Source organism: Echinops telfairi, unplaced genomic scaffold (genome assembly GCF_000313985.2).
Source record: "Echinops telfairi isolate 266 unplaced genomic scaffold, ASM31398v2 ScPeMD7_3533;HRSCAF=4204_1, whole genome shotgun sequence".
Classification (NCBI taxonomy): domain Eukaryota; kingdom Metazoa; phylum Chordata; class Mammalia; order Afrosoricida; family Tenrecidae; genus Echinops; species Echinops telfairi.
Window position 1 is genome coordinate 30,502,668 of NW_022107432.1, and position 12,910 is coordinate 30,515,577.

Sequence of the window (12,910 nt, forward strand, 5' to 3'; positions counted from 1 at the left end):
GTTCTGGGAGTTGGTAAGCAGTCCGCATTTCAAACCGGTTAGGCCCCTCCCTCCTCCTCTCTCATCCTCCATCCCTCCCTCCCCCTCTCCCACCCTCCCTCCCGTTCATCTTTCCCAGCCAGCAGTTTGCTTGATCTGAGCCGTTCCAGTGCCAAGGGCCTCCCTGCCGCCCTCCCTCCTGTATTTGTCCGCTTCCTTTTCTTCTGGGGCATCTTTGCCTCGAATCCGCCTTTCCCACCAACGCTTGCAAGGGAAAGAGACTAATTCCCTGCATCTGGCTGAATTAAAATAATTACATCTGAACGGCTCAGCTTCTGCCGCTCAGCATTCAGTGGGAGGATCAAAGGACGAGGGTGGAGTCTGGGAGGCGGTGGTTCTCCGGAGCCGGGCTTCCTGCTCTAAATGAATGCTTTCTGCAGAAGTAGACAAACCCTCCCTTCGTCCCCAGGGACAAGCCTGGGAGCGGGGGGCCCTGGGGAGGGAGGCGCGTGGGCGGGCGGATGGGGACCCGCAGAGGATGAGAGTGGATGCCGGTGTGTCACCAGCCTCTTGGATAGTTTCTATAAAAGCCTTTGCTCCTCTGGAATTTAAATACCAGTCAAGTTCCCACCATCACAATTGGATCGAAAATTCGATTCCGTGGACTCTGAACCATCCGTGATTTAATTAGGCTCCACGGTAAAACTATTGTTATTAACTGAAAAGGGCTGGCATTCTGCATTGTCCTCATGGTGTAACCAGGCGCCCTGGTGGTGCCGCGGTAAAAGCACGAGGCTGCTAACCAACAAGGAGACTGGGCCGTCCCTGCCAGCTGCTCCAGGCCCAGCTGCTCCGAGGGAGAAAGATGTGGCAGTCTGCTTCTGGCGAGGTTGACAGCTTTGGAAACCTGAAGGGTCGGGTGGGCGGTTCCCTGGATTTCATTCTCCCCACAGGGCTGAGGGCTGGGTAGCTGGTGACCCGGTTTCACAGATGCAGCCAGGAGGCCCGCCCAGAGAGGCCTGGGACTCCTCGTTCTCAGGAGGGGTGGGGGTGGGGACTTTCCCTGACCCACGGAGCCAGCACTTTCTCTGGGGGCTCGAAACTCAGAACCTTGCTGGCACAGTGGCTATTAAATGGAAGGGGGGTGGTTCCAACCCTGGTAGCAGCTCCTCGGAAGAAAGACCTGGCAAAGATGACCGCCACTTCCACGTTCTGGTGGCTCTAGACGGATCCCTTGGTTTGGGGCTGCTCCGTGCCACTTTTTGTCTCTGTCTTCACACCCCCTTATTGCTTGTGTCTTTCTGAGACTCTTGGCTTGCCCTCTGCCTTTCTCTGTTAGCCATTGGCCTGCAGACCACAAGGCCAGTGGTTCAAGTCCACCAACCGCTCCAAGGGAGAAGTGAGGCTCCCTGCTTCCATACAGATGGACAGTCTTGGACACCGTTTAGAGAGGGCCGCTCAGAAGTGACTTGGTAACTGTGGGCTTGGGTTTTCTTTTATAACAGGGTGCCCGTCAGTAGATTTAGGGCCCACCAAGACGATCTCATTATCGAGACCCTTGACATCATGACCTCGGCAAGGATGTTTTCTCACTAGCCCCTGCCAACAAGGTCACGTTCACAGGTGAACTGAGGTGAAGGGCCTGGTGTGAAGCTAACTTTCAGGGGCCCTCCAGTCCACCCACTACAAGCAATGGGTGGCTTGGGTGCTAGAGGGACTCAGGTGGATGCTGGTGTGCTGGGGAGTGGGCCACCCCACCCACAGACTCTTGGCTCCCTTTGGGCCTGCCAGTCCCCAAACCTGCCCAGACCAGGAGTCGGGCCCGTGAGCATGTGGAGGGGAGGTGGTGAGGGTTGTCTGAGACTTAAAAGCACGCAGGTTGTTGCTTTGCAGAGCTGGGGGGGTGCCCAGGACTGGCGTGAGCAGGACGCGTGATGAAGGAGTAGCATGCAGACATCACCCTCTAGAACAAGGGTGGGGAGCTTCCGGCCTCCGGGCAGGGTAAGGCCCAAGAAGTCATCCACATCAGCTAACATCGCACACCTCACCACAGAGAAGCAGTCCCAGCCACCCCCTTAGAGGGGGAGTCATTAAAAGTGTGACCAAATCTCCCAGGCCAGTTTTAAGTGGGTCGTTGTCTGCTATCCCCGAATGATGTCGTCTTTACCCCAATGGCCCCTTTGCAGCAAAAACGTTCTCCAGCCCTGCTGTAGAGGGCACTTGGTCGTCTTCCGGCTAAGACACCCTTTCTCTAATTAAACACAAAGTGGAAAGGACCTTCCTGTGGGAATAATAGTAATATGTGTGAAGAACAGAAACCTCGCCCAGAGAGCGTGCGCCTGTGGCGTTCCCACGCCTTCCCTGCAAGGCTTCGTTTTTCCTGGGTGTAGCCGTACGTACATGTTGTTTTCCCCTGGAAAATCAGGAGTAACGCAGCATCCTGTTTCATGGCCTGCATTTCAGTCTCAGGTCTGACATTTTGGCTCTGTGTTTTTGAGTGTCTGCGTATTATTCCGAGGCGTGGTGGACCACAATGGACTGCCGTTCCCTTCTTTCCCGTCGACCCCCAGGCACGGCAGCCCCGAGGGTCAGGGTACAACTGGGCTCTTCCGAGTTTTCCGTGGCTGGCTTTCCACCCTTCCAGCTAGCAGCCAAGCCGTGGTGACCTTCCCCCTCCCGTCTGTGTCCCATTTAGGAGACCACTCTGTGCTGGAGTTTCTTCATTTGTAAAATGCCTCCATTTAAAATGTTGGCAGTTCATTCCGTATGGATGACATTGGTTTGGGGTCTTTCCAATACTGCATCCAAATATTTATTCTGATGACTGAACCGTTTCCAAGGGGGAAAAACAGAACATCCCCTGGATCCTGACTCTTAGCAACCCTGCAGACGTTTCCCCAGACCGTCAATCTGTATGGGATCATCTTTCTCCCGAGGAGTAGCTGGAGGATTTGAACTGCCAACCTCACCTCATTGTGCACCGTCCATTGAGGAGCCCACAGGACCAGGGCTCCTTCCTGAACTTTGTGGCAAACCTAAAAATGCGTGCTCACCTCACCCTTGTTCTGACCCTGGGGGCTGCCCGTGAAACCAAAGTTGGAGCAATTTTCTGGGGGTTGCCACCCTGTCCCCATCCTCCAGCCCACCTACAGACCTCTGGGCCTGACCTCTGACCTCCAAAGCAGGCTTCTGGGGCAGAGAGGGCAAAGGCTCAAGGACAGGCCTTCTGCCTTGGAGAGAACTGCTGTTTGCTGTGGTTTCCCCAGCAGCATGATTAACATGCAGAGAGATGCAAATTGAGGCGATCCCGCTGTTTTAGAAGAATTTAATCTGATTTTTTTTTTAAGATAGGGTGAAAAGGTAGAAATTGCAGGAAATTATATATCTTGGAGCTGCTTCATCTCTGCAGTTGATTGCAGCAACGCTTCTGGTCTGTAGTCAGAAAACTGCCCCCTCCACCCCTGCCCCAACTCCCAGACAACCAAACCTTCCCGTGGAGCCCAGGCTGCAGGCACCAATCCATCTTAGTGCCTCCTCCCTCAACCTGCTTTTGGGTTCCCCCATTTACCAAGGGCTTGATTCATTCACTAACTCGCAGCTCAGAGCAGGGGCTGGGGACCGCGGGACCCTCTTTCCTAGGACTGTTGACAGGATCAGAGCCACCTTCAAAAGCGCCACCCTTCCCCAGACAATTACTCCTTCCTCCTTGCCTCCAGGGATTCCCTGTAGGGCGTACGCCCATTAAGGAGGAAGCTTGTCTTATGACAGCCCAGAAACCTCTTATTCCCTGCAGAGTCTGTGAAGGAGCAACAATGCGGATGAAACTCAAGGGCTTTGGGCCAGAGTTCCCGGATCTAGACTGTGTGAGGGAGGGGAGAGCAGGCCCAGCGGCTGAATGAACCGCCCCACCCCCACCCGCCAGCACCTCGTTCATCTGCCACCAGCCATCCCGGTCTAAGGTGGCTCACACCTCAGATCTTTCCAGTTAGCTGACTTTCAGGGCTGTGTCTCGTCTTTCATTCTTTCTTTTTTTGTTTGTTTTTAATTTTAACTGGTTTGCACAGAGATCTTACTCAAATGAATTCACGCTTCTCTGACTTCTCAAACCAAGGTTACCGAACATCATTAAACTTCCGCTGCAATGATTTGAGGACCGCCGTTGGAAGTCTCAGTTCTTCCATCTTTAGAGCCAGACAGCCTCGTACTCATGCCGGCTTGGTCTCCTCCTCCTCCTCCTCCTCCTCCTCCTCCTCCTCGGCTGTGTGGCTGTAGGTGTTGGTGTGAACCTCTGGGCCTGTCAGTTCCCTTGTCTGTAAAATAGGAGCCCTAACAAGACCACCTGGCTCATAGGGCAGCTGAGAAGGTTCGATGGACGCACAGGTGTGAACACATTTCTTAGCGTGTCCGAGGTAGAACAGCCATGGACTGTGGTTGCTGGTTACAAAACAGTTGAAGATTGGCAGTGCCACGGGGTTCAAGCCAGCGATGGCTTGCGTTTTGCAAGTGCTCGCTGCTGCTGCAATGCCGCCCCGGGCCTGCTAGGCCCCGTGGCCTGGTACTTTATATAGAACCCAAACCAGAAGCCATGGCGAAGCCCTGTGGTTTTCGAACAGTGTGGTGCTCCATACCATTCAGTGACCGGTTTTTCCAGAGCAGGTTGCCAGGCCTATCTTCTGTGGTGCCTGTGGGTGGACTCCGACCGGCAGCCTTTGGTAGTCCAGCACGCGACCATTGGTGGTCCCAAGGCAGCCCAGTTAGCCTGTTTATGGACAACTCTGAGACTCGGCACGGCTAAGCCACTTGCCCCTGGCTGCTCAGCTGAGAGGCGGCAGAGGCGGGGTTCTAGCCAGGCAACCCTCGGCTTCCTTCTGCAGTTTGCCCTGCTACCTGCCAGGGGTTGAGCCAGGACCAGTCACCCGGCGATGCCCTGAATGGACCCAGGAGTTCTGTTCTTTAAAAGTACTTGCGTTTCTTTTTTGGAATATTCTGACTCCCCTTTCTCGCAGGGCCTTCAGGGGGTTTGTCCTGGGAGGCTCTAGATTGTGGGGTGGCGGGGGGGCCCTGTCTAGGTTGTTTCAAATATGAGGGAGGGCCTGTGCTTGATTGTCAAGCAGTGCAGGCAGAGCACATGATGGGCGGCTGTGTCTCACAGGTGCCTACAGGTCAGTGAGGCATCACGGTGGGAGCAGCCAAGCCTTGTCCTGAGGAGGCTGGAGGGACCCTGGATTCCCAGACTCCCCCTTGAGTGCCAGCCCTCTCTTAAGAAGACTCTTGTAGCACTGCCCAGCCGTCACCACGATGCCCCATGTGGCATCATACCAAAGCCTGCTGACACCCAGCTTAAAAGGTCTTTGGTGGCCACCCCACCTAGCCCGTCACTTTACAGACGAGGAAACGGAGGCTCCGAGAGCTTGCATCCCTTGTTCAAGGTCACACAGAGCTGGACCTGGGACTAGAACTCAGACTCTGGGCTACTTGCTGTGATGGTCCCCAGGGCTCCCACTGAGCAGACTGGGTCCTCTCAGTGGGTTTCTGGTTCACTGCACATTGCCCCCAGAGGGAGGATCCAGGGCCAGCATCCGGGCTTGTGGCCTCTGCAGGTACGCGGGGTGCCCTGCTCTTGGCTTAGTGCTCTGTCCCCACCTTGGACGGTCCCCCACAATCTCACTTGGCACTGGGCCTCCACAAATGATGTTGCCAGTCCTAGGGAGAACCCACCCTCTCCCAGGGCTTCTCCCTTCCTAAGGTCCAAGGATGGGCTCCCCAGGGAAAGAGTGTCTCCATCCAGCCTGGGGTGGGATTGGGACTCTCTCCAGGGAAGGAGACTATGCCTGCCCATCCCAGTGCCTGGACTAGACTTTCTAGAAGTTAAGAGATCTTTTGGAGAGGGTGAAAGAGCCCAAGCTCTGAAGTCAGCCTGTCTGGGTTACTCCCTGTGTGGCCTTGGGCAATGACTTAATCTCTCAAAGTCTTGCTTTCCTGTCTGTCAAAAGGGGAGACCAGGGGGGATCAAGAAAATCCTGTAGGTACAGCAAAGGGTTAACACGGTGCTTGGCTTTGGGTCTGTGCTCAGTAAGCCCACCACCCCTTTGATTTATTGGTGCTTCTAGGGCCTTGAGAACCCCAAGTCCAGCCTCCTTCTCCCCCACAGGTGGGTGAGAAATGTGGTGAAGCAATCGTCACCCAAGAAGAGAACGTGCAGGCCTCTCTTCCCCCGGCTTCTCTTTCCCCAGCACGCCTCTCCTCAGCACCACCTGCTAGCAGGGTTTCTCAGTTAAACAGAGCCCGGCCCTCCCTGCCCATGCAGACGCGGAGCCCACAGATACCAGCATGTCCTAAAGAAACCAGGGGACAGTCCCCCGAAAGGGTTCTATGCCCTCTCAGGGAGCCCTAACTTGGAAATCAAGAGTTTTCTGTTCTACCGGTTAGCAGAGGGCGACCGAGGGCAGGGCCCTAACTTCTCTGACCCCTAGCTTCCTCCTGTGTGAAGAGCCTCAAGGGATTGTTTTGAGGGCCGCCCACAGTCAGGCACGTAGAGCTTGGTGACTCCCCCATACGGCACCTAATAAGTGTGCTGCGGAATGAATGAGTGGATGAATGAATGAATGAGTGGATGAATGAATGAATGAGTGAAGGGAGGCTGGCTCTTTGCTGCTGTCAGACACCCAGAGGGAAGGCCTGTGAGGTGGGCGGTGGGGGAAAGGGGCAGTGTCTGAATCATACTGGCAGCGACAAGCCCACACCCACTGTGTGCCCAGCACTATTTTCGAGGAGCCCTGGTGGCATAGTGGTTACACCTTGGGCTGTGATCCAAAAGGTCAGTAGTTCAAAACCATGGGAGAGAGACGGGGCTCTCGGTGACAGTCTCAGAGACGCACAGGGGCAGTTCTACCCCGTCCTAGAGGGTTGCTGTGAGTGGGCATCGACTCCTTGGCAGAGAGTGGGTGAGTGAGGCAGCTTTATCGTTGCAACAGGCCTCAAAGGTAGGCACTAGCCATCCCCCGTTTTACCGATGAGGAGCGCTGTGGCAGGGAGAGGGTGCGTGACACGAGAGCTCGCGAGGCCTGGGGTGGAAGCAGGTGGCCAGGCTTTACTGACTAGACTGCCCCTAACTGCTTCACCATCCTCACCCCCACCCAGTCCAAGGGTCAGGCAGAACCTCTTGACTGTGCCCTGCAGCTTTGTGACAGATAACACCCCGCCCTCTGCCTCGGACTGAGAGTGAGGGGTTTGTGGGAGGGAGTCTCAGAGCGGGTGACTTCCTGACTGGCAGACGCAGGCCCTCCAGGGCGGGGCGGTGGGAGGGAGCTCTGGGCTTGGGCACTCAGTTGTCAGGGTCTTCGTGCCCTGGGACTGCTGGAAGAAAAGACCCCCAATGGGCAGCTGTAAAGAACAGAAATGTACTTTGGCGCAGTTTCAAGCCTGGGTCTCTGCTGGATCTGGTCACTGTCCTCTGTAGCATCACTGAATTCCTGGAGACCCACCCTCCCTCCCAAGGCGTCTGTCCCCATGTGGGTGTCTGTGCGTCTCATCTGCTCTTTTCATGACTTAGAAGTGATTCGATTCAGCACCCACCCGACTCGGATGCGATCTGATTCACATAACAGACGCACCGGCCAGCCTGGATGACATCCGCCGCACTTAGGTCATCCCTAACATCACGCAGAGCCTGGGGATTGAAGAGAGGGGCACGTGGGGGTGCCTGTGCCCAGTGAGCTGGATGGGGGAGGGCGTCTGGGGAGGAGCGGGACCTGGTCACCCTCACTTCGGCCTGCGGACCTTCCTCAAACTCTTGGGCCGCCTGTTGGGTCAGCCGGGGCAGGGGACTGCCAACAGGTCTGAAGAGTCAGAGAGCCCAGGCGTCACGTCTGCTTGGTGAACTTGGCAGTCCCTCAGTGCACTCTTGAGCCTCAGTCTTCTCAGCTGTGAAAGGGGTCACGTCCTGTCTGCCTTTGAGGCTTGTGGGTCTCTCTTGGGTAGGAAGGCAGTGCTTAAGCCTGAAGGTTTTCTGGGAGCCACGTCACGTCTCTTGGAGTGAGGTGGTGGGCACAGACCCAGGGCTGGCAGACCCAAGCTTGTGGTGGCCGTAGTCACTCCGCGGAGGCACGGAGTAAACCAGGGATGATATACCATATGTGGGCACTGCCCGAGCGGCTGCCACCCCCCGGCCGGCACTCTGCTGCCCATGGGGCGCACTTGGTCTGGGTTACTTCTCACAGTCCCCTACGAGGACCCGCCTCAGGTTGCAGAAAGGGAGACGGAGGCTCCCAGACAGGACCTACCTCGCTCAAGGTCATGCAACCCGAAAGTGGTAGACCCAGGAGTCAAACCCGCGGCGTTTTCGGGAAACCCACCACTTGCACACTGGCTACCCTGCGTGCCCTACTGGGTAGGGGCGTCCAAGGATGGATTGGGGGCATTGGGGCTTCGGCGTGAAAGCTAGCATATGGTTGGTGCTGGGCGAGGGTGCGGGGCTGCCCCCCTAAAGAGGGTTGGTGTCTGGACCCCTCACGTGGGCCCCTCCCCCTGCCTCACACCCCTGTCCCCCCTGCCCCCCCTTCCTCTAGGACGTCGCGACGATGCAATTCTGTGCCAACAAGCTGGACAAGAAAGATTTCTTCGGGAAATCCGACCCTTTCTTGGTGTTTTACAGGAGCAACGAGGATGGAACGTGAGTCTCCCGGCACCACTTTGCCCCGACAGCCTTCTTGCCTATTTCTGGGGTCAGAGGGGAACAGGGTGCGGTGATGGGGCAGGGGGCACCACTGGTGCTCTTCCTCTGGAAAAGACAGGGGCTCTGGGGGGTGTCCAAGCCACATGATGGGTGCACCGATGGCGGGGTGGGTGGGTGGTCAGGGATGCCATTCTGATGCCCAGGAGGGTCTGAGTAGTAGGGAGAAGAGAGGAGAGTACTCAAACCCAAGGCTAGGGCTGAGAATGAGGGGTCCAAGCCTCCATCCTCAGACCCCTCTAGCTTCCACAGGCATCAGCCCCCATCCCCCAGCTTCATCTCCTCTAAATGCTCTGGCCAGACCCCCAGCACAGCGAGCCTGCCCTGCCCCTGCCCCTGCCCCTGCCCCTGCCCAGCCCTGCCACCGTTCTCATCCAGAATGCCTTTGCAGATTCTATTTCTCCCCTCCCCCTCATCTGGAAACCACCCACAAGGCGGTGAGCACACACACCCCACAGCACACCAACCCCGAGGCAAATGTAGGTCAGCCTTGTCTGTGCACAGCAGGCCAGGCTCTGGGTTGAGGGTCAGGGGACCTATCCTATCACCCACCTGCTGCTGTGGTGTGACCCGGGCAAGCAAAGCTTCCTGCTCTGGGCCTGTTTTTTCCTTCCCTAAGGTGAAGTCCTGTGGATTGGCCGGCCTCCACCGCAGTTCTGGGAGGCCTGGCCCACGGTGCTGGGCCGCTGCAGGGGAAGGAGGAAGCGATGGGGGGAAGGAGGTTAATTAGAGGAACAGAATACTGCCCCAGAGTGGAACTTGGAAGCGGGTTTTGCAAGAGAGGAAGAAAATGAGTCCATGAGGAGGAGGAGGCGGGAACGGGTAGGCCCAGAAGGCTGGGGACTGGCTGTGTGCACAGGGACAGCATCCTGAGCAGGGGCAGAGGGCACCGCCAGGGAGTCTGAAATTCTGGGTGTAAGTGCAGGTGTTGGGGAGCAGGGGAGCCAAGCTTCAAAGGAAGACTGATTTTTTTTTTTTAAACTTGAACTTATAAAACAGGGAAATTAGGTAGATTCGTTTGCATAACAAAAGGATTCTTTGTCTCTGCGGAGGACTCCCGGCAGGTTTTCTTTAAATAATTCTGGCTGTTTTTAACTTGACTTGGGTGGGGAGGGGAGGTGAAGAAGAGGCCCCAGGCCAGTTTGGGGTGCTCAAGGAACTGTCCACACTCCTCCCAGGAGGCAGAGAGAGAGTTGGAGTGCCAGCCAGCTCACACCCGGCTGGCCTGGAGGAGGGAACAGGGATTTGGGGAGAGGGATTATTCCAGCAGTTCTCGGCAGCACTGTGTGGGATGGGTGGGGAGAGGGCGGGGAAGAGGGAGAGACTCGTGACTGACTGACTGGGTGAGCAGGTGGGAGGTGCTGCCAGTGCCCGGAGGAGACGTGATATAGAAGTGCAGGGGGCAAAAGGATGGAGTGAGACCTCACCAGGTGGGACTTGGAGGGTGGGCTGTGAGCCCCCACCGGGTGGGAGCCCAGCCTGGCGAGCTTCACCCCCTCCCTTGCTGCCATTGATTTGATGGGAATTCACAGTGACCAGTAGGACAGGGTAGAACTACCTCCAGGGGTTGCTCAGACCGGAACTGTTCACTGGGGCAGAAAGTCTCGTCTTCTCCCGTGGAGCAGCAAGGTGGCCTGGAACTGCTGTCCTTTCACTTAGCCACCCAACACGTAACCACTACACAGCAGGGTTGGAAATGTTAAACACAGCGGAAGAGCTCGTCTCACTGGGAGAGTAGAGGATGGGACTTGATTTGGGTGGGGTGAGTTTCATTTGAAGCCGTGGGCTGGGCCTTTCCAAGGGGGATAACCAAGGCAGGTGGAGAAGACCACTGGGGGTCAGCCAAGAGGAGGGCACTGTCCAGTCAAACGAGGGGCGGGGGCAGGCTGGAGACTGACCTGGTGGAAGCAGAGTGGTCACTGGGTTTGAGGAGAGGAGAGTGGAAGGTTTGGGGCAACCTCCCGCCCCAGAATGAAATGTCATATTGGCCAAGCACAGAGCTGCTCCTACCTCATCCCCTTTCATCTAATACCTTGACTTGGAATTAGAAAGTGATGCTGGAGGCCAGGGGTAACCAGACTAACAGAAGGTTCAGCTGCTAACCGGAAGGTTGGCAGTTCAAACCCATCCAGCGGTCTGTTGGAGCCAAACCTGGCCGTTTTGCCGTCTGCTCCAGTAAAGAATACAGCCTAGAAAACCCGATGGGGCAGTTCCATTCTGCCACATGGGGTCCCTGTGGGGCATAATCCACTCCCCGTCACACATAAGCTTTAGACCAGCCTTTGACCCACCAGCACTTTCTGGAAAGATGGCACAGTCTAGTACGGCATCTGCTGCCCACATGTGGCTGGTGAGTCCTTGAGATGGGCCTAGTGCCACCACAAAGCTGACCTTGAACTTTGATTTCATTTTGATTCACTTAAATTGGACATAGCAACTGGTGGCTGGGGGCTACCATTTTGGACAGGGAGGCTACACCCTCTCTGTGCCTGTTTCCCGTGTGTGTGCCCTGGGCACCTTGCCCACAGGGTAGCTCCAGGGATCAAATGAGCTCATGTTACAGATGCGGGGGAAGCTCAGAGAGCAGGAGCCGCTCACCCAAGACTGCACAGCTGCTAATCAGAACTATGGCATCTGTCTGATTCCACTGGGTAACACTCTCCCACTCTCCCACTTGGGGTAGGTGTTGAATTGAGTTGAGTGGTGAGGTGACGGCAGGGGCCATTTGGGGACACTGGGGGCTGCTCCCCTCTGCCCCCCGCCCCCAGTGGCAAATGCAAAAGGGAGTCAGTCAATCAGGGAGAGAGGCCATGACATGGTGATGGGACTTCAAAAGGTTTTGAGCAAGGGGCTGAAGCAGCAGACTGCAAGGGGACCCCTGTAGACCAAGTAGGGACGGAACTGGGCTGATCGCTTAGAAGAGCCTGGCAGTTAGTCTCCCCCAGAGAGGAAGGAGAGAAGTCAGGTTCCGAAGAGCCCGGAGGCTGGGGGTCTTGGGAGGGTCTGGGAGACCTTTGAACCTGGTGTGGCTTCTGCGGTGTGTCATCTTGCCTTCACGACCCCCATGCTCCTTACTCTCCCCCTGGCCAAGCCTACCCCGCTTCAGCCACCCCTTCTTGCCCTCCCTTCCTGCCCCAACCAGGGGTAGCAGTGGCTTCTCCCCCGCTTCCCCCCCTCCCATCCCTGTCACCAGCTCTGAGGGTGTGTGCAGAGGGGGGGGGGTGGTCTCCCACATGTGTCCCCACACTCCCATGGGTGGGTGGTGAGTGGGTGAGAAGGAACAGGGAAGAGAAGCGCTGAGCCACACTGACAGGAGTGACATTTGTCCTGAAAACTGCCAGAGGAGAAATGGCACCGGCTGTGTGGGCCTGGGCACGCAGCCGAGTGACCTTTCCAAGACAGGCACGGGGCTCGGGCGGATTCTGGGGAATCTCATGGGGGACAGCTCCCCGCCCCGCCCCCACCCCAACCGGGCTCTGGCACCCAGCTGCCCCCTGTGTGGCATGGTAGGCTCCCAGGATGGGACCAGGTGGACACAGTGCGGGCACGTGTGCTGCATTGGAGAAGCAAACTGTGCCCTTTAGTTGGCAAAGTAGGTTCCTGCATGGAGACCGGGAGAGCTGAAGGGTCTCTCAGTCAGGAGCTTGCACTTGGGGCCTGAGCCTCCCTTTGAGAAGCCCTTGAAGGCTATGGAGACTGTCCGCCAGAGAAATACATTTGTTCAGTTGATTGAGTCCAAAAATATTTCTTGAACTAAGTGCCCGCCCCTGTGCTGGACACCAGGGATAGACCACTGATGCCAAGAGACAAAACCCCACCCCCTGTCCTTCTGGACTTGACACTTCAGTGAGACCACTGTTGTTCAGCGCTGCTGCTGCTGCTGTTGTTGCTAGGTGCCTCGTAGCGACCCTGCACCACAGAACAACCCCCTGCGGGTCCTGCGCCGTCCTCACCAGTGTCTTTCCGTTGGAGCCCATCAGTGCGGCCACTGTGCCAATCCTCTTGTCAAGGGGCTTCCTCTCTTTCACTGCCCCTCCGCTCTAACAAGCATATACAGTGAACCCTTGTTTATCGCGGTTAATCGGTTCTAGACCCTACCGTGATAAATGAAATTTCGCGAAGTAGGATTCCTTATTTGTAAATCAAATATTTTCGTAGTTAGAGCATAGAGGACATGAAAAAACACCCTTTAGTCACCAT

General features: G+C 56.5%; 1 protein-coding gene across 1 annotated transcript in view; it reads left to right on the forward strand.

Annotated features, from left to right (window-relative positions):
• Window positions 1-12,910, forward strand: part of LOC115871189 (copine-5-like) — an 87,509-nt gene that overhangs the window by 60,342 nt on the left and 14,257 nt on the right. The window contains exon 10 of the mRNA XM_045294782.1: window positions 8,547-8,650. Coding sequence (XP_045150717.1) covers window positions 8,547-8,650 — 104 coding nt within the window. The remainder of the gene's footprint in view (window positions 1-8,546; window positions 8,651-12,910) is intronic.